The sequence below is a fragment of the Monodelphis domestica genome, chromosome 2, assembly GCF_027887165.1.
Source record: "Monodelphis domestica isolate mMonDom1 chromosome 2, mMonDom1.pri, whole genome shotgun sequence".
In the NCBI taxonomy this organism is placed as follows: domain Eukaryota; kingdom Metazoa; phylum Chordata; class Mammalia; order Didelphimorphia; family Didelphidae; genus Monodelphis; species Monodelphis domestica.
The window spans coordinates 254,519,678-254,544,412 of NC_077228.1; the positions used below are offsets into that span (position 1 = coordinate 254,519,678).

At 35.4% G+C, this 24,735-nt stretch overlaps 1 protein-coding gene across 1 annotated transcript; it reads right to left on the reverse strand.

Annotated features, from left to right (window-relative positions):
• Positions 1-2,860: 2,860 nt before the first annotated feature.
• Positions 2,861-21,733, reverse strand: TRIM58 (tripartite motif containing 58). Its single transcript, XM_007483070.3, has 6 exons — positions 21,184-21,733; positions 17,299-17,394; positions 15,802-16,032; positions 9,880-9,902; positions 9,628-9,728; positions 2,861-4,460 (listed from the first exon to the last, which is right to left on the reverse strand). Exons 1-6 carry the CDS (start codon positions 21,604-21,606, stop codon positions 3,931-3,933), a joined length of 1,404 nt encoding a protein of 467 aa, XP_007483132.1. The 5' UTR covers positions 21,607-21,733; the 3' UTR covers positions 2,861-3,930.
• Between the last annotated feature and the right edge of the window lie 3,002 nt (positions 21,734-24,735).

Consider the following 24,735-nt stretch of genomic DNA (forward strand, 5'->3'; position numbering starts at 1 on the left):
AAGAAGATGGCTGGTATTTTTATCAATATGACGTGTCCTATAAAGATGTTGAGAATTCGCTCAATGCTTTTCTAATGGAATGTGAGAAAAATAAGACCATCTCTCATGTTAACAAAGTCCAGGTGTGTGGTGCAGCAACTGGCCAGCTCAGGATGCTAAATGGGATTATAACAGTTCCGAGGACTGGTTGCAATTAAATCATTGTAGGGAGACCATTAAAACAACCATGTGAGAATGCTCTGAGGATACGGAAGTATGGTCAAAATTTGAAAGCCTTAGATAATCCTATGATGAGACACCTTCACAATTCATGGAAATGTTCATTGAGTTTGGGGGTTGGTACCTAAACCCTGATATTTCTAAAGACAAAGATATTAAGCAAATAAAGAGACATTTTCTCAACAACTCTTGCAGGGTGGTCTATGATTATTTTAAGATGCATTGCCCATGGTGACCTCAGATGGACCTTGATGTAAACCTTAAAATTTCTTAGACTTATAAATGTTGGAAATTTCACCATTGGGAAATTTCATACTTGGAAAATTTCTTAGTGATAGTCTATTGGAATGTGAACCCCATTGGCATGGGAGGTTCCTCCTCCTACCTTCTTAAGATTACTTTAGGACAGAAACCTTTTGCTGAACAATGGCTTTGACCTATGCTTAAGCACAGAACAGGAATTTCTTTGAGTCATGATTGATTTTAGAATTGATACAATAGAGATACTTGGAATGACAGAATCAGGTCTTGGAAAATACAATTTCCACCCCACTCAGTCCTAACAGGATTTAGGAAGGGCTGCAGCATAGATCAAAATTTAATTATTCCAATCTCTACCCTACTCAGGGTAACAGGATTTAGGAAGGGCTGTAGCAAAGGATCAAAGATTTAATTATTTGAGAATATGACCTTCAACAGACATGTGCAAAGCCACAGACCTCTGGGCAGTCCTGGGTAAAGCTAGAGCCACCATTGGCACAGGGAAAATGATGGAAAGTGATTGGTAGATGTGAGAACTGAGGGGAGGGAACTTGGATGGTTTCCTTAAAGATAGAGGGGTCTGAGGACTGGTGGGGTGGTTGGAGAGTTTTGGCTCTGGGTGGTTGGAGAGTTTTGGCTCTGAGTGGTTGGAGAGGTGCTCTGAGAAGCTTGCTCTGAAGGAAGCTGGAGGTGGAGGCCTCGGAGACTGTTTCTCCATTTTGGTCACGTGAGTAATAGGGACTGATCTCCTTTCTTTGCCCCAGCTATCTAAGGGCTTGGGCCTTTTGGCCCAGCCTAAACAGAGGGGCTATTTAAGCCCTATTCCCTTCTCTCCCCTTTCTCTTTCTCTCTCTCTCTCTATCTCTAATTCCTTTCTTCCTCCTGTTTGTAATTAAACTCTATAAAAGGCTGACGGCTGACTTGAGTTTTCATTTAGGAATTACATAGCTGAATTCCTTGGCGACCTTAAATTAATATATATCAGTCTTTTAAAGTGATTTCCTTGTCACGTTGACGAATTGAGGAAAATTGCTGCTTATGTCTTTAAAGGACAAAAAGAAAAACTGGAAGAGACTAATAATGTTATAGAAACTTTGAAAAAAGAAATCAAATCTATAATGGATAGGCTTTATAACCAAGACAAAGGGCATTATGCTCAGCCAATGGCACTAGCCCCTCTCCAAGAACTTAACTATCAGTCTGTTACCTGCCACTTCTCTCAGAGGAAGGGCCACATAATGATGAATTGTAGGAATTTACTCCAGACAATAAGAAATAATACCCACTGGAGAAATTCTCAAAGAAACAATTATAGGAATAATAGTTACAATGGTAATTTCTGGAATCATAATATTAGGACTGATAATAATTCTAGGGACATAAATCAGGCAGCTGACAACTCATACCAAATTACCCCACAGCAGTATATTTTGAGTGGAGCTCATCCTCAAACCACCCAGGGGGCAACTCCCCCTCAGGGGACATGCTGCATCAGAAAATCCAGAGTGAACTTTGAGATATGGTGAATTTGAACTGGAGGAGGGTTGAAATGCTTTTGTTTTGAATGTATACTCTTATGTCAAAGGGGACTGCCCCCCAATAGACTTTTTGTCAATGCACCTTTTATTGGTTTTGCTCCTTTTCCTTTTTATTTTCCTTTTATCCCCAAATTATTGTAGTTTCCCTTTAAAAACTGTAATATTTGTATATATCTCTAGTTCAAGTTATAAATTAGTTATGTTTTCATGATCCATTTGGGAGACTGGTCTCCCAAAGGATCATAGGGGGAATGTATTGATTGGAATCTTGAACCCTAGGGACTACAATCCCCATAATTCCCTTTTCACTTTCCTGGATGTGCATCGTTATGTCATTTCTGCCCATGCATGCTCTCTCTCTCTCTGGCTTATATCAGCGTGGAGGAAGGGAGCAGCCTTTTCTTTTCTCTGGTGTCACTTGCCCATTGTTCTAAGTTGATTTTAATGAATAGCATTAAAGTAATACTTGGAGTATTGAATAATAATTTAATCTTTACAGAATATAATATTTGAAGTACTTGGATATTAATTTTTAATCTTACACTGGTTTGGGTATCAGTACCAATTCATTTCATAAAAAGAGTTTGGTAATACTCCTTTATCTATTATTTTAAATAATTTACTTAATATTGGTATTAGTTGGTCTTTGAATATTTGGTATAATTCACTGTAAATCATTGCAGTCCTAATCCTTTTTTTTTAAAGAAGTTCATTTATGACCTGTTCAATTTCTTTTTCTAAGATGTGTTTATTTAGATATCATATTTCCTTTTCTGATAATTTAGGGTAAACTAAAATTTCACAAAAAATTGGAAACATTTTGCAAACTCTCTTTTAGCCAAAGTAATCGTTTAATGATTAATAAATTAATAGATACATAAGACAAATTACAAATTACTTTCAGACAACACAAAAAGGGACTGATTTTTTTTTGCTAATATATTTTTTAAACCCTTTATTTTCTCTCTTAGAATCAATACTGGGTGTTAGTTTTATGACAGAAGAGTGGTAAGGAGTAGGCAATTGGTGTAAAGTGACTTGCTCAGGGTCATACAGCTAGGAAGTGTCTGAGGCCAGATTTGAACCGAGGACCTCGTTTCTTTAGCCCTGACTTTCCATCCACTGAGCCTCATAGCTGCCCCTACTAATGTGTTTTTGTTGTTGTTGTTTTAAAAACCCTTACCTTCCATGTTAGAATCAATATTGCATATTGATTTGAAGGCAAAAGGGTAATAAGGACTAGGTAATGGAGGTTAAGTAACTTGCCCTTAGTCACACAGCTAGGAAGTGTCTGAGGCCAGATTTGAACCCAGGACCGCCCATCTGGTCCTTAGCTGACAACATGTTTTTAAAGAAAGTATCAGGGGGCAGCTGAGTTGCTCAGTGGATTGAGAGCCAGGCCTAGAGATGAGAGGTCCTAGGTTCAAATATGGCCTCAGACACTTCCTACCTGTGTTACCCTGGGCAAGTCACTGGACCCCCATGGTCTAATCCTTACTACTCTTCTGACTTGGAACCAATATACAGTATTGATTCCAAGATGGAAGGTAAGGGTTTATTAAAAATAATAATAATAAAGAAAGTATCAGTAATTCAATCACATAGGCAAATCACTTCCATTCATAAACAAAGTGCTTTCCCAATCTAGAAATTTCAAATTTATGCTTCTTTCCCCATGGGAAAAAATCTAGGGAGTTGAAAATGTTAATATGAAGCTAGCTTAGGTGCTCTTTCACATAATCTCAGTGGGGGGAGACTTTCTAAGAAGTTCTTTTTAATACTAGAATCAAGTTTTCTTCTTTTGCTGCCATTAAAAAAAAGTCTTGGGTCAAAGATTTCTTCTTTATGATAATTTAAATGGCATTTTTGGATGACCTATACATATACAAAAGGACTCCTAAGAGGAAAGAACCTAATTCCTCCTTTCTGTCTCTGGGATCAGTGTCAAAGGAGCTGAATCACAAATGAAGAAATAGGGTCTAATGATTCCTGATAACACATGGGTGAATGTATAGATGTGGTTTTCTTCTGTGGTGTTGTAAAAGGACACTTCCCCAGCTTCACAGTCTAAGAAAACTCCAATTCCTTTTGGCCGGTTCCTTTGGAAGAATGGAACTGATGGGGTTGCAAGAACCATGTAGTCATTCCCTTCCAGCAGCCACAGTGCCCAGACTCCATTTTCAGGGGATGGTGTGGCCTCTCCCTTTCGTGAGGCTGTATCCAGGCAAACTCCCAACCCCCATTCTGTCTTATCTTCCATAGTCACTATCCAGTAATGTTTTCCTGAAGTGAAACTCTCCATGCCCAGAACACAAGGCCATGTGTCAAATCTCTCTGAGTTGTTGGGAACTTCCTGCCATATATGTCCATCCCAAATGCTTTGTTGATCCTCAGTAAGGTGAAGGCTGGGGTGAGCTGTGGCAGGATCCAACCTCACATTAACTGTGGAGAAAAAAATAGAAGTAATAGGCTGAGATACCTCCCAGAATAGACTGGATCAAACTACAGGATGCAGGGACAAGAGAGATCAGTCTCTATTTCTCCCTTTCTCATCATATAAGAGAAAGTGTAAAAGGCAATGTTTCCTCCACAGGAAACCTGGCACATTCTGGATTTATTGTCCATTATATTCCTAATTGTAACCCTTTTTCCTCCCCCAAAGACAGGTGTTACCATGGACCTCTCTTTCTTACTCTATTCCTTTAACTCACCCTGTGTTCTTTTAGTGATCAATAATTACATGTTACTATGGAAATATTCTAATTCCCTTCTATGCTCATATTTCTGGTAAAAAATGTAGAGTACAATTTAACTAATTTAAATCCAGTTAATTTAGAATTTGTCCACAAACCTATCTGAACTTCAGTTTTCTCATTTGCAAAAATGAGGGGTTGATCTAGATGACCTTCAATGGTCCCTTCCAAAAAGGAATCTATGACATATTATTACTCAACAAGTGATAAACTGAATTTACCTATCAAAAAGATACTCCATTAATACATTATTATATATTATATATATGTATATATTATTATAATTATGCTCAAAAGAATAATGAGCTGGAGGAATTCCATGTGAATTGGAATGACCACCAGGAATTGATGCAGAGTGAAAGGAACAAAACCAGGAGAACATTATACACAGAGACTGATAACACTATGGTACAATCAAATGTAATGGACTTCTCTACTAACAGCAATGCAGTGATCCAGGACAATTCTGATGGACTTATGAGAAAGAATGCGAGCCACATTCAGAGGAAGAACTGTAGTAGAAACACAGAAGAAAAACAGCTGCTTGATCACATAGGTTGATGGGGATATGACTGGGAATGTAGACTCTAAACGATCACCCTAGTGTAATTATCAATAATATGGAAATAGGTCTTGATCAATCACAGAAGTAAAACCCAGTGGAATTGCACATGGTGAGGGGAAAGAGGGGAAGAAAAGAACATGAATCATATAACTATGGAAAAATATTCTAAATTAATTAATTAAATAAAGATTTTCAATTAAATAAAATAAAATTTCAAAAATACTACATTATACTAATTTCTATTGCTAATGTAATCATAGTGAGATATTTTGGTTATTGGAACACAATTTTTAAAAGTGTATAAATGCAATTTAAACGTATACACGTATTATCACATATACATAATACCTATCTCATATTCAGAAATTTAAGTAGTGAGTAACATGTTCTGTCATTAGTCATCTAGAATCACAATTATTGTTCTGATTGGAGTTCCCAACTCCTTTTCATTTGTTTGTCTTTTACAACATTCTTGTCATTGTGTAAGTTGTTCTCCTTTCAACTCAACAAAAATCCTGTTGAGTTGATTAGACCATTTTACTAGCACACATTGATTTGCATAGCAACAATGAAAGTTCTCATTGGGCTTGTTATTTTTTAGGAACTATTTGGCTGTATGTCGCTAGTTTCAGAAAAATTAGTTGGAAAGTAAAAGAATCAGTTTTTGATCAATCAGTTTTTGTTCCTATGCAACACTAAAAATATACAGCTGACCATCCAACTACGTACTCATTTGAATTAGCCAGCTCTTTCAGAATTGTTTATTTTTTAAATTAAAAATTTTAAATCAATTTTAAAAATCTGTCTTCTTCCCTCCTCCCAGGTTGAGAATAAAATAAAAATAAAAATTTTTTTACAAACATGTATAATCAAGCAAAAAAGATGTCTATACTGTCCACATCTAAAGCATGTATGTATATGAGTGTGTATCACTGTATATATGCACATGCATGTATATATCAACACATGCATGCAAAAGCATACCCATCCATATGTACATGTGTACACATGCACATATTTAAATGTATGCAAACAAAACATGCACATATGAATGTAACATATACATATTATTAATATTTCATGTTCTGCAATTTAAGTCTTAATTATCTGGAGATGGGTAATATGTTTTATCATTAGTCATCTGGAATTGGGGGTGATCCTTACTCTGATTAGAGTCCCTAAATCTTTCAGATTTTCTTGTTTTTATAATATAGTTGTGATTGTATAAATTGTTCTTCTGGTTCTTTTTTACCTCATTCTCCATCAGTTCTTCCATTTTCTCAGGTTTCTCTGAAAATATCTTCACCATTTCTCTTAGTTGGATAGCATTCTATCATGTTTTTATACCATAATTTGTTCATCACTCACCAGTTCATGGGCAAACCCTCATATTCCCATTCCTTGCCACTCCCCAAAGTCTATGAACATTTTTTATATCCTTAGTTAGAATTTGTTTTACTTGAGACTCATCCTTGCCTTTAATCTATGTCCCCTTTAATTCCTTTTTCTTCTCTTTTCCTATTCACCTATTAAATGAAATGTATTTGTGTCTGATTGTATGTGTATGTCTGTGTACACATTTGTCCAATTCAAATGAGAATAAGGTTCAGCTCCCACCTTCCCCTCCTTTTTTGTAGTCTTCTACTTGTGTTCTCTGATTATGTAAGATAATTTTTTAACCTTCTTTTACCCTTATTCTACCTAATGTATTCTTTTTCTCCTACTTTTCCATTCTTTTAAGATCATCAAGAGCCATTCCCAGGCTTTCTCTGTTTGGAATTCCTATATGATGATGATAGGGGGATTCTGGGAATGGGGGATTTCAAAGAGTTCAAAAGTAAGATAGGTATGATCCTTTAGAATAAAATGATTGTAAGGAAATTAGCCAAGGAGAATAAAATTCAGAAAACAAAATGGAGTTATGCCAATGAGAAGGAAAATATGGAACTTTATTGAAGGGACCAATGTGATTACACAGGGAACTCATCAATCAATTTAGATTCTAAAAAGAAATGGATAGGAGTATGGAGATTGGGGAATGTTAACCCATAAAAGGAGCTAAGATCCCTGGGGGAAGATAAAAAATAACTAAAAGGAATTTTTAGCTTTGTTTGAGAAAAATATGCTAAAAGAAACAATGTAACCCTTCCTTGGGGTGGATAGGATAATTATTGATAATTGAAAATAGAAGGAAATCATATCTACTCAATTCTAACTTTGTTTCTGTTTTCTCTGCAAAGGAGAGTGACCATTACACTGGAAATGACAGAATGAAAATGAACAGGGAATTTATATCCAATAAAAATAGGGAGATGATGAGAAATAATCTAGCTGCTCTTGACAAATTTAAATAACCTGGCCCAGATGAACCACAACTCCAAATGCTAAAAGAATGGACAGGTATTATTGCTCAGCCACTGTCACATAATTGGAAACTGGGAGACATACTAGTGCTTTGAGAAGGGTAAATGTTCTTTCAGTTTTCAAAGGAATAAAAAGGAAAAAACTTGAAAATTATAAATCAATGAACTTATTTTCAATTCCTGGGCAAAATCTAGAGCACATCATTAATGATATGGCTGGCAAACCTCTAGAAAGGGAAATGGTAATGTCAATTAAAAACAAGTCATGCCCAACTAACCTCATTTTTTGTTTTTGAGTGAATTCCTAAACTAATGATGAGGATACTGAAGATACAGGTTTTTTAGAGTTTAATAAAGCTTTTGACAAACTATCAAAATATTCTTGCGTATTTAGAACTTGTCGATTGACTTGACTCAAAATGTAGATGTTAACAATTTAATGCCAGTATAGCAAATGTAAATGCCATGCTTGTCAAATTTACAGATTATACAAATCTAGGAGGAACAGGTAACATTGGATGACAGTCAGGATCCAAAATGATTGGGACAAGCTAGTAATGTAAATCAGTAGTTGAATCCAAGTAGATGAAATTCCAATGAGTTAAATAAGTCTAGAGGTCCATGAGCTTAGAAAATGGGTTCCATGAGTCTATAAAACCAACTTCATGAATACAATATGGATATCCATCTATTATTCTGTAAAAAATCTGAGGGTGTTCATGGAGTTTAAAAAAATCAATATAAACCATCAGTGTGATGTGGGAGTCATAAAGGCAAATGCAAATATGGACTGCTAGCTTCTAGGCTAATAGCCCCACTGTATTGTGCCCTTTTCAGACTTGAAGTAGTGTGTTCAGAGTGTCCGTAAGAGTATTGGGAGAATGGTATAAGATATTGAGTCCCTATTATATGAGGGTCAGTTGAAGGAACTAACCATGTTGAGCTTAGAGAAGATATGTCTGAGGGTAACATGACAGGGTAACATAACAAATATCTTATGTATTTGAAGGGGTCTTTTGTGGAAGAGGGACTAGACTTATTCTGTGTGTTCACAGAGAACAGCAGGAGCAACTGCTGGAGCTACTTGGTATGAAAAATGTATAGATGATTAGAGCTGTTCCAAAGACTTTGAGAAGTGGTGGGTTCCCCTTCCTATTCTTAAAGCAGAGGTGAGATTATTATTGAGCATACCATACTCTATTCTTTTCATATAATTGTTGTACAAGATGGTTATTGAGGTTCCTTTTAACCACCAAATTGTTTTATTGTGTGGAAAAGCACTAAATAGAGAGGAAATTGGAATATTTGGGATCTCTGCCACTAACTAAATGACATCAGTCAAGATGTATCCTACCCTCATTTTAGCTTCTTTATACAAGGCAGTTAGATTAGGTGATTTCTAAGATTACATTAATCTCTGAATCAATGAACTTCCATTATTGTCTTTTTATAAATTATCTGGATGATGAAAAACAATTATTAGACAAAAAATTATAGAATAGTAGAGGTAGAGGAAACCTTAGTGATCATTCATCTGTGCCACATTTTCCAAATGAGATAAAAAAGGTTATAAAATATTAAAAAGTCAGATGAAATGCCCACCTTTATAGACTTATTTAGCAATATAGCTATTCCACAGAACCAGTCTCCTGACTCAAGCCCAATATAATTTCCACTATAATATACTTTTTTGGCTGACTATGTTTTCTTTGCCTTTACCTGTTGTTCTAAAGTTTTGTGGTTCCCATGGGTACATCCGTAGAATCATTACGAGTCTTTTTTTATTATGCACTACAGTTCTAAATATTGTGTAATAATTTTACAATATAAGATTTGACTATATAAAATGCCATGCAAATGATAATCAACCTTGGATGACTCCAAATTCCAGGGCCATCTACCCTCACAAAGTACAAACTACAATATACCTTGAAACCTCTTGAGCATCATCATCATTCCAGGGACACAACACGTTGTCTTCAGGTCCATTGAAATGAGTTCTGGCTGCTGAAATGTTACCTTCTCACTCCTAAAAAAACAAGTATAGTTTCTCAAGAATCATCTGACTTTTTGTAGATAGGTACAACCTCCTCTCCTATCTTCTTGCTATGTCTTTCCAGATATATCCATATATCACCTAATCTTTATGTAGTCTAAACAAAAGCAGAACATGGACTTACCTTCTCAAGACGTCTTTTACATTCTGGAGAGGAAAGGAAGACAAAGGATGGTGAGAGGAAAACCCATCAAGTGTGTTGCAGCAAAGAGAGATAGGATTATCTGAATAGTTTTCAAAATTTCTTGAAAAATGAGATCCTGATGCATGGGAACAAGTGTGGCTATAAAGTTTCTTCTATGAATGTTTTGATGCAAGAAATACTCCAATTTCTTATTCTCCCCTGCCCTTTCATGATATGGGAGGTAACTCCATGACATTGGTATAGAGTTAACCTTTCTCTAGTCAAAAGTTCATGCATGGGCAGCTGGGTTGATTCAGCCCTGGAGCCTAGAGATCCTAGGTTCAAATCTGGCCTCAGTCACTTCCTAGCTGTGTGATAAGATTACATTAATCTCTGAATCAAGCCACTTTATACCCATTGCCTAGCCCCTTACTGATCTTCTGTCTTAGAACCAATACATAGTATTGATTTTAAGTTGGAAGGTAAGAGTTAAAAAGAAAAGTTCAGGTAAATTGCTATGGTTCTAGGTCAATGAATACAGCTTCTATTAAGCAGTCATTAGAAAAAGGCTTCCCAAGGGACCCAACTATAAGAAACAATTTAATCAGGGAGCATCAGAGATCTTGCCTGGGTCAAGCTATTAATAAATATGCATAGGTCAAATAACACCAGTTTTCTGCTCAACAATTTCAATGAGTCTACACTGTTTGTAGAATTAAATAGAAATTCTGTAACCTGACATTCAAGGCCTTTCATTCAACCTTCTAACCTTATTTGGCACTACTCCTTTTCATGTACTCTGTATTTTGGTGAAAGTAGAATAGACTACTTCACCATTCTGGTCTCTCCTGAATCTATTGATTCACATAGTCGAAACTCCCAGGCTTACATTCTCAGTACATTTCTACTCATTGAAATCTTTTCCTTCCTTCAAGGCTTAATCCCTCTGTCATCAACATCATTATCATATGCCATTTTACAAACATGCTATTATTAGCCCCATTTGATAGTTGAAGAAAGTGAGGCACATACACACATATAAGTCACATAGCTTTGTTGTTTTTTTTTTTTTTTTGTCATTTCAGTCACCTCTGACTCTTCATTACCTCATTTTGGGTTTTCTTAGCAAAGATATTGGAGTAATTTGCCATTTCCTTCTTAATTTCATTTTACAGAGAGGAACTGAGGAAATTAGGGTTAAGTGACTTGTCCAAGATCATACCGGTAGTAAGTTTCTGAGGACATATTTGAACTCAGATCTTTTTAACTCCAGGTCTAATGCTCTATCCATTGTGTCACATAGCTAGTATATGTCAAAACTAGAACCCAAATTTAGGGTTCTCTAATCTATAGATTATAATCTAGTGTTCAGACAATAATCTAGTATTCTTTTATCAGATTCTTTGAAGTTTAAAGCTATATGAAAGAATGGATGCTATGGCATCTGTTCATTTCTAATTGTACATTTATTTATAAGACCTTTCTGCAATCTAAATGTACTCTTGACTCATTTAAAGCCATTTTTGTGAGTCTTTTTCTCCATGTTTATGGACTTTTAAGTCAGTTTGCCTTTAAAATTTGCACAATCCCCTTTTATGGGATATCTCCATTGAAATATTCCAATCAGTTCAAAACTGATAGCTTATAGCTGTGTCCTTTATTTGTTTTTACTTTTGCTCCTCTCATATTGATTAATGTTATGATTGACAGTTGATATTTTCTGATTATTGCAAAAGAACATGCCAGTCATTAGAGGTAGTCCCCAAATGAATTGAGTTGGAGGAGTTTTCTAACATGAATATGGACAATAGAACCTTTATTCAAGGATATCCTTTTGGAATTAAGTCTGCTATCAACAGGGAGGTGACAAAAAGTCAATAGACATTTCATCACTTCTAAGAGGCAGAGTTGAGGAGGCAACTAGAATCATGTGAATTGGTTTAAACAGAAGTAATTGACAGGAATTCTTGATTTTTGACCACTGGGTATCAATTTAAATCTTGATAGGAATGATTTTGTGCCATATGACTGTATTTTTATTAAGCAGAGATAATTTATAATATAGGTATGTTATTTAGATAAGCATACCACTATAGTTTATATAATCATGCCTTTCATTAAGTAACTCTTTCTAAAGCATAAATGTGTAGTTGTTTTATGGGATCAGTGATGCTAAGACCAAAGGCAAAGTATCTCAAGATTTCTGACTCCCTGACTTATTTGGGGATACAGAAGACTCAACAGCTTGTGACTGGACAGGTTTCCTCTTTTAGGAGGAAACTAACACTCTCCAGTCAGCTAAAAGTAATCTCTCTCAGTGAATTTTCTTTGAGGTCAGTTTCTTCTTTGTTTCTCTCATATTCTTACTTGAATTATACTTATCTCTCCATATCCATTCAATTCAACTGAAGAAGCTTTTATTTAATATGAATATGATAAGGTTCTTGGAATAAAATGGCAAAAATGAAATATTTCTTGCCCTCAATTTTTTTTTACATTCTCATTGAGGGACAATATACACAGAGATAAGTAAAGACAAAATAGAAACAAAGAAAATTCAAAGTAGTCTTTTTGGAAAGTGAGAACACTAACAACTGAGGGCATTAGAAAATGCTTCTCGAGGGAGGTAGCATTTCACCTAAGCCCTGAATTAGAGATTATAAGAGAAAGAGGTGAAGAGAGAAAACATTCCAGATTTAGGGAAAGCTTGTCCAAAGACACAAAGTTAAGTTAAAACATTATATGTGGAGAACAGAAAGTGGACTTGTTTGACAAGATTAAAGACTGTAAAAGAAAGCATAGTATGTAATAAATTTGGGGAACGAATCTGAAGTCAGCTTGTAAAAGGCATTAAATATCTAACAAGAGTTTGCATTTTATTCTAGAGACAATAGGGAACCACTAAAATTTCTTGAGTAAAAGAGTGATATGATTGGATCTGACCTTTAAGAATAACAATTTTTGCAATAGAATGATCATTTAAAGTCACAACCCCCAATCATATACTGAACGATGATACATGTATAACCCAGTGGAATTGCTTGTCAGCTCCAGGAGAGTGGAGGGAAGAGGAGAGAGAAAGAAACATGAAAAAATATTCTAAATTAATTAATTAAAATTTTTTTAAAAAATTAAATTCAAAAATTAAAAAGTTTTTTAAAAGAATACCAATTTTGAAGCTATAGGCAGTGAATTGGAGAGAGGAGAGACTGTGTGCAGGTAGACCAATTAGGAGGCTACTGAAATAGTCTAGAAAAGGCGATAAGAATATTAATTTATATGATATCTATTTGAGTCAAAAGGAGAAAGATACAAGAGATGCTATAGAAGTAGAATATATAATACCTGGTACCCTATTTAATATGAGGGATGAGAATTGAGGAGCTGAAGCTGACTTTGTAGTTCTGCTCCTATAAGAGAGGTGGATATTTAGATCTGGGGGTCTTCTGCACAAATATGATAACCGGGTCTATGAGTTCATTTAGTGAGAGAATATATAGAAGAGAATTTAAGACAGAATCATTAGGGATGCTAATGAATGGATTTGGGATGCATATGATTATCAAGAAAAAGAGACTGAGAAAATTTCAGTGGCCAAACATATAGAAGTAGACTAGTAGAGACCAAAATTGCTGTTATGAAAATCAAAGGAACAGATAATCTTATCATGACCAGTGTTAAATCTCTAAAAGAGATCAAGAAGAATAAAGATTAAGAAAATACCATTGGATTTAGCAATTAATAAATTTTCCCACAAAACAATAAAGGATTAATATTTCAAAATTACAAAGAAAATGTTTATCCTCAAAGGAGAAAGATAAAAAGACCTATTTTGAATCCTTTATAGAGGTGCCCACAGTTATAGTATATTGAATATATTTTCAAGGGTTTTGCATATTTTTCTTTTCAAAATAATTTTTTTGTTATATGAGATGGCACTTTGAGAAAGACTAAGAGAGGCAATGTTAATAGGAATTTAGGTGATGTAAAAACAAAAGATATCAAAAACCTATTTTAAGGAAAATAAATATTCTTTACTCTTGGAGAAAGTTATTTCAATTAAATGGTAGAGTCAAAAGCCAAATTGCAAAGAGTTGCAAGTGAGATACAAGGTAATGGAGTCAAAGAATTTAGAAAGCATTTATTCCCCTCCTAGGAGATTGGATATTGGATGATAGTTTGAGGAAGTCAAATGAAGGTTGTTTTGTTGTTGTTGTTGTTGTTTTTTAAGGAATGGATGAGATCAGGAGGTTTATAGGTAATAGAGAGAGTGGCATTGGATAAAGAAAAAATTTAGAAATAGATAGGAGGCATAATTTAAATGCAAATTCCCTGGAGATTATAGGTAGGGATGGGATCAATGAAACAAGTGGAAGTAGGCATTGGCAAGGAAAATGACCATCTCTCCCTCAGAGATCAGAGCAAATGAAGAGAAAATGGGAGATGAAGTAAAAAGGATTTGAATTGGAAAGAAGAGAGTTCACAAAGTATAGTCTCAAGTTTCTTGATAAAGTATGAAATGAAATTCCAAGGTTAAACATGTATGGTTGGCAATATTGAAATAAAAAGGATTCTCACATCTCAGAGGAAAGATAATGAATTTTGTATTGAATTTCTGGAATTTAAGGTATTTGTGGGAAGACAAGGAAGAGAATCTTGTCAACAAGTCTGGTGACAAGATTTGGGAATCATCTGCACAAAGGTGATTTTTGAAACCCTTAGGTGTGAATGAGTAGAGGGTATAGAGAAAGAAGACAGTCAATGAAAGTATCTTGGGAAACACAGATCAAAAGTGTTTTTGAGAAAGGGCTTGATAGTATTAAATCAGACAGGGTAGGTAGGTAGGAGAACTAAAAAAACATGATATTTTTGAAACCTAGGGAAGAAGAAGATAGTTAATAGGGTCAAAAGATAGTTCAAGGAAGACAAAGATAGAAAATAATCCTCACATGCTAATGGTGGCTAAAGTTTCCTACAATGCCAGCTCTTTGGTGCTAACTTGATCAATTGTCAGACATAATAGTGGGGGAGGTTAGTGAGATCATGGTGACAGATTGGACTACCTAAGTCTATGTCATTGATGTTACTAATTGTGTTGGTGTGGTGACATGCCCATCACCCCTTAATTATGTGCCAAGTATTGAGATTTGGGAATGTTTATAGTGATTTGAAAGTAGCCTTGACCCATGTTCTCTTCCCTTTTGTTCTTTTTAGTTAGGACTATGCCCACTGTTATAATTACTTCATTTCCATTTCTTCTTTGATCCATATCTTATTTGCCCATCCAGATCATAAGCTCCATGAGGTTGGAGACTATGGCCTTCTCTCTATGCCTCTCAACACAAGCACCTACTGCAAATATTCTAAATCAGTAGGCTTAAGTTGTAGCAAAATAAATAAATAAATGAAAATAAACAATCTAGGCATGAAGAAGAATTTCCTTAGATCAAAGACTTCTAACAAAGGAATGGTTCATGAGACCCTGTTGTAGAGTATCTTATATAAAATGGAAATCATTGATATCTGGGCATGCTGTTTTAATAGACATTTTAGTATAGTAGGAATGTTACTGAACATGTATGCCTGATTTCTAATCCTGGCTCTGCTCTTAACTGACTGAGTGACCCAAGATGAGGTATTTTTCCTTCTGGATCTCAATTTCTTTATCTAGAAAATGAGAGAATTATTGAATGAAAATCCCTTCCATGCTTAGAATTTCCTAATATATTTTTCTCATTGACCTGGGATCAGTCATCAGTGTACATTTTAAGAGTTACAACTTTTTCATGAGTTTTGGGGAGTAAAATATAACTAGCACTTTATGGGAAATAGATGATATATATCTTTGTCCCATTTAACTCTAGGATTCATTATTCATGTTTCTCTCTTCTCTTTTTCCCTCTAACTCTTTCTAGGATTCACCTCCAGTAGATCCCAAGCTGTGCACTGACTACATTCTTCCAGCTCCATAGTTAAATTCCTTAGAGTTTTACTCTGTTGAGCTAGTTTGGCCTTGCTCTCCTTCAGTTTTTGTAGAGTCACTCTCTCCTCCTCTTCTAGTCTACGCAGCTGCTGTTGCTCCTCCTGAATCAGAAATCCATGCTGTTTCTGAAACTCCAACATGAATTGCTGTCTCCATAGCTCCACCTTTTCCTGTAGGGACAAAATTGATATAAGGTAACTGTAATAATTAAAAAATAATACTATTTCTTGCTACCCAGAGGTATATATTTTATAAAGTTTATGATGAAGGGTAGACAATCATTCTTAAGTAACCTGGCTTCAGGCTAGCTTAGCCAGCCTGTCTCTTTCTACTCCCCCTCACCTCCTGGTCCTCTTGTTCATCTCTCCCCTTCTCTTGTCGGTCTTCCCCCCCCCCCCCAACCCTGTTCTCTCGTTGGTCTCCCCTGTCCTGCCCCAAACCTTAACTTTTGTTGACATCCAGAACATACATTGATGCAAGCCAATGCAAACCTGGTGCAACTGTGGTATGTCAGGAACGTTTGATGGACATGTAAAGTTACTCAGGAAGGGGGAAGGGATGAGCTTCCTTGACACATAAGCAATTACTGTGTGTTATGGGATATAAACAATAATGGATGTACTCCAAATAGAACTACACAGATAAAAAGAAGAGCCCAACTTAATTGACAGGAGAAATTAAAGGAACTAGCCATTGTCAATTTGTGTAAGAAAAGGATATGTTATGGTATCATTTAAGAGTCTTCAGTTTTTCAAACAAGGTATCATGAGGGGGTAATTATCATATGTTCCCAGTTTTTAATGAGAGAACAAGAAAAGAAGAATATAAACTATAGCATAAGGACAAGAATTTTCTGAATTAGAATCATTGATAAGTGAAGAGGAGATTAAGAATGGATATCTTTGAAGGGCAAAGAAACTTGAATATTATTCATATGTGGATTGAATAAAATATCCAAGGGACCAAAGAATGACTAATATGCCTTTTTGCGATCACAACTACTGATATTTTCACATTCAAATTTAAAAATATTTTCACCATGATGAAACAGGCATTTAGCAGCATTCATACATTTTATGATGACCTTCTATTGAGGAGAATACTGGATTGGGTAGAAGTTAAATGACTTGCTTGGTGTCATACAAAAAGTAGCAAGGTCAGGATTAAAACCCAATTTCCATGACTCCAAAATTCTTGTTCTTTTCATTACACCAAGATAAATCCCATTAAATTCAACAGCTCAGCATTAATTAAACACCAGTATGTGCCAAGCATTATGCCAGGCTATGAGAAGCAAAGATATTAAATGAAATACTCTATGTCTTCTAAAATGGACTGACTGTAGATCATGCCATCCTGATAGGTCATTAAAATTCCTGCTCACACCTTCAAAAAGATTATCTGAGATGGACTCAAATGTAGAATTTCTATCTTACCTTCCAAATGACTATTTTCTTCCCCACATTAGTTTCATGATTCAACACCTCTTCCATCTCCTGTTTCACATGTTCCAAAGCCAATTGGACTTTTACCTGTAGCAGAAAATCAGCTGGTGGTTCACCTAGAAATGCCCAGGGATCACGTTGAAACTAACTTAAGAAGTAGTTCCAAAGCATAACCCTTAGTCTTCTGGGGAGTACTGGAGGGTTTGAAAGAGATGCATGAATGCTGATCATAAATATGTCAATCATAAATAAGCAAATACATCTTATGTATAGGAAAGTATCAACTATATAGGAAAGTATCAAATCCCTACTATATGCCAAATATTGTTCTTAGTACTAGGGATACACGTAAAGCCAAAAGATAGTCTCTGCCCTTGAGCTTACATGTGATAGGGTATACAATTTGCAAATATCTATGTACAAACAAGCACTATACAGGATAGGTAGGAAACACTCATCAGATGAAATGACTTAGAATTAAGAGAGATTGGAAAAGGCTTGCTCTAGAAAATAGGATTATAGCTGGAATTTGAAGGAAGCCAGGGAATCTAGAAGTTGAAGATGAGGAGGGAGAGTGTTCCATCCATGGGGGCAGCAGGGAAGTTGCTCAGAACTTGCTTCAAAATAAATTTCAAACTTTTAGGAAAATGAAGATACTTTTTATTCTTGACTACTCAATATAGTTACCATGATCATCTCGATAATGGAACACAGGACATTAAAATTCTTGCTTACATCTTCAAAAAGACTTTGAGATAGACTAAAGCTTAGAATTTCTCTCTCACTTTCCAAATGACTATGTTTTTTTCATTGTTCAACACTTCTTCTGTCTCCTATTTCATATGTTCCAAAGCCAACTAGACCTTTACCTATAGATTCTCTTTAAGGAGTAACAGTAAGTTCCCAGGAAACTAGACTCCTAAACAGAAATTAAGGGAATTTTCACCACTTTGGTTTCTTTCTTCCTCCTTTTTATCAAATATTAAAAGTGAAAACTACTCTTTAAGATGCCTTGTCAAAAATAGAAAGAAAAGGTAATTATGGTGTGTGCTCATGGAGTATAGGGAAATCCTTTGTGAGTCCATATCCACATATATGAACTCTAATTATAGAGCTGCTTGAAGGATCCTACATAGGAAAAATGAAATGAGTCAGGCAATAAATAATGCTGCCAGAGATGAAAGTATGAATTAGAAGAGGAAAATAACATTGACTTTACAATTAACCTAGAAGAGAGAAATTACAAAATCATAGAATTTTAGCAATTGAAATAACTGGCATTTGTAGACTGCTTTAAAGTTTCCCCACAAAACATTCTGAAAGATAATTTAGCATGAATGTCAGCCTTATTTTATAGTTGAGAAACCTGAAACTGAAAAAATAAGGTTAAAATGATTTTTTAAGTTAATAAACATCAGAAATATAACTTGAAGCCAGGTCTTATTTCTAGGTCCAACACTTTTTTTTCCTATTGCTACAAATTTTCTCTCTGGAAGAGACCTAACACTTTTCCTCTCATGAGAGAAATAAGGGTTAGGCTTTATCAAGGTCAGTAATGCCTTGCTTATCTGGAAGCCAGAATGTGGGTGGCTTTTACCATCTGGAATACATCCAAGAACCAGAATACAAATGACAAAGCTATCTGTTGAACAAAAATAGCTTTAGGAAAACCACTAAATTTATGAACTTTACTTAAAGAGAACCCTTTTGAGTCCTTACTGAAAAAAATATCAAAGTCTTGACAGGACTGATTTAGTTAAGGGATAATGAGATGAGAAAGAAGTAAAAGTTAACCATAAGTAAAACAAAACAGAAAAAAAAATCTATTAGATGTAGATAACAATCTGGGACTATTTGTGGTAGATTAAAAAAAAAAAAAGCTCTATTCTCTCCATAGATCCTGAGGACATGACTGTATAAAACCAAAGGGAAATGATTGACCTGAATCAATAAGAAAAAGTTGAGGTTCAAAACTTATGTAAGAAATCGGTGGAAAAAAAATAATAAATTTTAGAAAGATTTTCATCAAAATATAATAAAATCAACCCATTAATATGTGTTAATTGGCATAAATGCATCAATTACTGTGTGGGTGCTGGAAATCTGACACAAAAGAAAGTGATAACTGGAAGTAATGATGGAAAATATTTCATAAAGAGGGATGACTATGCAAAGGCAAACTAGAACATATGCAGGGATAAGTAGGCCAGTTTGGACTGTGTATATGAGGAAGAATGATACATAATTAGACTGGAACAATAGTCTGGAACCAGATGTATCCTTTAAATACCAAACAGAGAAGGTCTGTATTTTTTCTTAAGAGCAAAGGGGAGATACTGAAGCTTCTTTAAACAGAGAAATGGCATTATCAGATGTGTCTGAGAAATATTAATTTGGCTTCTCTGAGTAAGAGGGTTTTGAAAAGAGACCGGATATATTCTTTGTAGTTAAAAATGGAGAAACTCTAAACAGTAAGTTAAACAAGACCTAAAGTATATTATGAACTTTTTATTATAAAAGTGAGACTTAAAGTGAAGAAAGAGAAAACTATCAGACCTTATAAGTATGACCCAAATAACATCTCTTATGAATATGAAGTGGAAGTGATGAGTAAATTTAAGGGATTAGATTTGATAAAGAGCCTAGAGAACTATGGTTTTAGGCTTGCAATATTTTATAGGAGGCAGCAATAAAAAAACATTCCAAAGAAAAAGAACAAGTTTCAAGGAGATATGAGTTAACGGGGGAAGATAATAAATTCTATTTTGGACATGTCAAACTTAAGATCCTGTGGGAGACCTATAGACAGATATTCAGAAAGCAATTAGACATATAAGCACTGGAGTTCAGGAGAGAGATGAAGCTAGAAATATGAGCTATATATGTATATATACAAATGTATCTATGTACATATTCATGCAAGTATTTGAACCCATGGAAACTGATGAAATCACCAAGTGAAAGAAGAAGAGGTAGAGCAGAGTTGAGATACATTTATGCACAGAGGGTAGGAAATCAGTAATATATGCCTTTAGAGCAAATTGAGTCCAAAAAAGGTCCAACAGATAGGAAGAGAATCATGATATAACAATATCACAAAATCCCAAACAAATGAGTGTCTAAAATGAAGGGTTGATCAAAGATGTAAAATGTAGACCAAGAAGGATCAGAACTTTTAAAATGTCATTATATTTAGCAATGAGAAAATCATTAGTAATCTTGAAGAAAACAATTTCTGTGGAATAGTGGAGTTTAAGCCAGAATAAAAGGTCTTAAGAAATAAGTGAGTAGTGAAAAAGTGAAGGCAATAAGTGTATATAGTGCTGTTATCCCTCAGAAGTTTGTGGGTGAAAGGATGGGTACAGGAATAAAAGACGATAGCTTGAGGGGTTGGTAATATCAAGTGAAGGGTTTTTGTTTCTTCTTTACAAATTTGGAAGAATTCTAGGCATGTTTGTAGGCAGCAGGGAATAAGCCAATAAATAAGGAAAAGTTAAAAATTAGAGCAAAAGAGATGAGGCTAATTTCTGAAGATTTTCCCTCATCCTTTAAAGTAAAATTAAATGTTACCAAATCCAGGCAGCCTTTTATTTCTCCTAAGAGTAACAAATAAATGTTACCATTATATCTTACATAGTGCTGTTTTCTACATTTCTGATGTAGAATTTTTGCAATATTGTATATAATAAATATCAAATTGCTAGTACATTGTAGGTTCCCTAAGGACTGGAAATGTCAAATCTCAATTTTAAAAAATATCCCTTGGCACATAAAACCGTGCTCTAAATTCATTAATGCTCAAAAAAACAGTTACATTAAATTGAACTCTTCTTCCCAACTCTGATCATATTTGAAGGAAAGGGATATATTTCTTACCTTATAGCTTCTGGTAGCTTCCTCTAGAGGAATGGTCTTATGGGTTCTGTGCTCTGGGGAGGTATCACACATCCAGCATAATGGGATTTGGTCTTCTTCACAGAAGTAGTTCAACTCTTCTCTATGGCTCTCACATAACCAGGTTTTCTTTGGACTAGAGCTTAAGCCCAACTGTTTGATGCTCTCTACCATACTGGCCAACTGTCGATTGGGACGGAAGCTATTTTGGTGAAATTGACTCCTGCACTGTGGACAGGAGTAGACACTCCCTTGAGAACTGTCTGATTTTTCACAGAATTCAGTGATGCATTGGAGGCAGAAGCTGTGGCCACAGTCCACACTGACTGGATCCTGCAAGAAATCCAGGCAGATTGGACATTTTGCTTCTTCTTTAAGTCTTTCTACAGGAAAACCTGTAGCCATGGCTGCTGCTTTCTCTAGCACCAACACACCCACTGCCTGACTTTTCTGATAGCAGCTGTTATTTCTTACCAACCTAACTACACTGGTTCCTCCCTTGTTTTCAATACGGGGAGATGTGACCCAAAGAGGATAAGGACAGGGACATCTGGAAATAAGAGAAATGCAAAGACCATGTGCTTCTCTCCCTGCCACCTAGATAAATACTGAATTAAGCCATACTGTTCAGAACTCAATCCTGTTTATTTTTCAAGACCTCCATAATATCCGATCTATCTCCACTAACCATGAAAACTTTCAACATTCATAATCAGAACTTTATATATGACCAAAAAGCCTCAGTGTAGCTTGAGGATATTCTAGTCTTAGTGGACACTACCATCTTTTCTATAATGCACCTGCTTAAGATTAAATTTTATTAATAAATACAGTGTGCTATAGTGGACAGAGTACTAGATCAAGTCCCATCTTGATGCATTCTTAATATTGCTAGAATTGTTCATGTATTAAACTTTAACAGAGTAACTATGCTTCCTAACTGGGATACTGTAGGAACCTGCTTCTCTGTTCTAAATGGGTACAGCCTCTTTCCACTGGTTGAATAGTTGAATAGTGGTGACTCTGACTCCAACTATCAGAAAGTCAGGTATATTGCATTTCTCCCCTTACCTAGAGTTGTTTTTTTTTAATTACCCATAAGGGGCTGAGGGCTATCTACATTGGCTATTGGCTCAATCTCTTGCCAATTGTGCTCCCTTAATATTAGGGGGTTTTCAGAACCCTAATTCTGATTAGCTAACAAAGTAATATTTACTTAGAGGTATAGCACAGGGTCTGCTAGATAGCACAATGTCTATCCATATCCTGGAGTCAGGAGGTCCTGGGTTCAAATCTAAATTCAGACACTCCCTAGTTGTGTGACTGTGGACGAGTCACCTAACCCTGATTGCCTAGCCCTCGTTGCTCTTCTGTCTTAGAATTGATGCCAAGGCAGATGCAAGATGCAAAGGTAGAGGGGGAAGGTAGTTTTGAATCCTTTAATATAATGGTTCATTTTTTCCATGAGAAATATACTTCCAATTATTTAAGTCTGTCTTATTTTTGTAAGAAGTTTTTTGGCTATATTTATAAAGATCATATGTATACATATATATGCTGTAAGGATGGGTGCATGAGGGATATTGGGAGCTTTGGTATCAGGGCTGAGGGAAGGAGAAGGTCACTTGGAGAGCAAAGGATTCTGGGAAAGGAAACTGACCTGAGGAAGAGCTAGAGAATTCTGGGGGCTTCTGATCTGGGTCCTTGACCTGAGAAGACCTGTTTTGGGCTCAGGATTTCACTGAAGCCACCTGAAAGTATCCTGTATTTACATTCAAGCTTCCTAGAGATCATTCTTCAACCAAACATCTCCAAACACCTATTAACTGTGAAGAAGCTATCTCAACCCCAAAAGGGGCTGTGGACTCCCAGAAGAGAGAGCCCAGCTCTCTTGCCCTCTCAATCTCCTTGCACCTCTCTCCTTGTAGTTTTCTTTAGGCTAGTCAGATAGTTATATAAAATAATTGTGGGATCATTTAGCTGGGAATACAGGTCAGAGAAACCTGGATTTGCGATATCATGCTGTCCAGGTCATGGATTGAATAAGGAAACATTAGGATAACTTCTCCCTACTTTCCATCACCTAGTTTACCTGAAATTCCTTTATTAAACCTTACAAAGCAGTCATATTTAATAAGCCTGTCAATATAGTTTTGATAAAGTACAGGAGTCAAGTACTACAGAAAGTCTCCTGAGCCTACCCTCTTCTGAGGCAAGACCCCTTGCTGGGGTTTGTCCCTCAAGGAGGAGAAAGGGAAACAGGAGCTAACTTCAGTCAAGCTTTGGCTGTCTCACTCTCATACTGACCCTACTCCAGAAACTCTCTCTATACTCCATTGATACACCATCACAATCAGAGGAGGGAATCTTTATTTTACATCAAGAAACCATCATTTTTACAATGCATATATACATACATATGTGTGTGTGTGTGTGTGTGTGTGTGTGTGTATGTGTATCTTGGAAGACCGACTTCTAAATCTTTTATATATTTTCTAATAATTTTTACATGGGATTTGTTGTTCTGTTTTCCTACTTGGTTTTGTTGTTATTATAGAGAAACATCCTTTTTTTGGTGGATTTATTTTATATTCTGCAAGATTGCTAAAATTGTTTCATTTTATTTTAGTTAACTTTAGAATTTTTTAATATACCATGAAATCCCTTGAAAAAAGTGAAAATTTTATTTCTTATTTACCTATATTATTACCTATATTTATTTATATATATATTACCTATATTTCCTCAGTTTTTTAGCTATTCATGCTATAGCCAAAATAGGCCTGCATATCAGATAGTTTGTTCTTGTTCAATTGTGTCTAAGTCTTTGTAACCTTATTTTGGGTTTTCTTAGCAAAGATACTGGAGTGTTTCCATCTTTTCTAGCTTGTTTTTACAGATCAGGAAACTGAAGATAACAGGTTTAAATGATTTGCCTGGGATTACACAGCTAAATAAGCTAAAACTTGATTTAAACTTAGGTCTTCCTGACTCTAAGCCTGGGCATGATATCCACTGAGTCACCTAGCAGCCTGGAGTCAGGAAGATCTGTGTTCAGACTGACTTCAAACGCTAACTGTATGATCCTGTGCAAGTTACTTAAACTCTGTTTGCCTCAATTTTCTCATTGTAAAATTGGATAACAATAATACCTACCTCCCCAGATTATTGTTATAATCAAATAAGATAATATTTGTGAAGTACTTAGCACCATGCCAGGCACATAGTAGACCTTTAATAAATGTTTGTTTCCTTTTGTCATATGTCAAATAGAAGTGATAAAAATGAATATCTTTGTTTTAACCTCTGAATTTTTGGAAAGGACAGCTCTGTTATAATGGTAATGCTCAGTTTTAGATATACATTTTTCATTTAAAGGACAACTACATTTATTTATGTGTTTTCTAGTTGTTTTTTTAACAAGACAGGAATAGATATGGCATTTTGCTCTTTCTTGGGATCCTTTGCTTCATTATTATTTTGTGCTAGCCCTCTCTTTCAAGGCTCTATATCCTCTTCTCTCATCAGTCTTTT

Bases quoted from the DNA above. Each gene is read 5' to 3' on its own strand.
- TRIM58 (XM_007483070.3), bottom strand. From the start codon at position 21,606: ATGGCTACAGGTTTTCCTGTAGAAAGACTTAAAGAAGAAGCAAAATGT. The intron at 17,395-21,183 runs GTAAGAAATATA...TTTCTGCTACAG, and splicing joins AAGCTACCAGAAGCTATAAG to GTAAAAGTCCAATTGGCTTT. The intron at 4,461-9,627 runs GTATATTGTAGT...TTTTCTCCACAG, and splicing joins GATGCTCAAGAGGTTTCAAG to TTAATGTGAGGTTGGATCCT.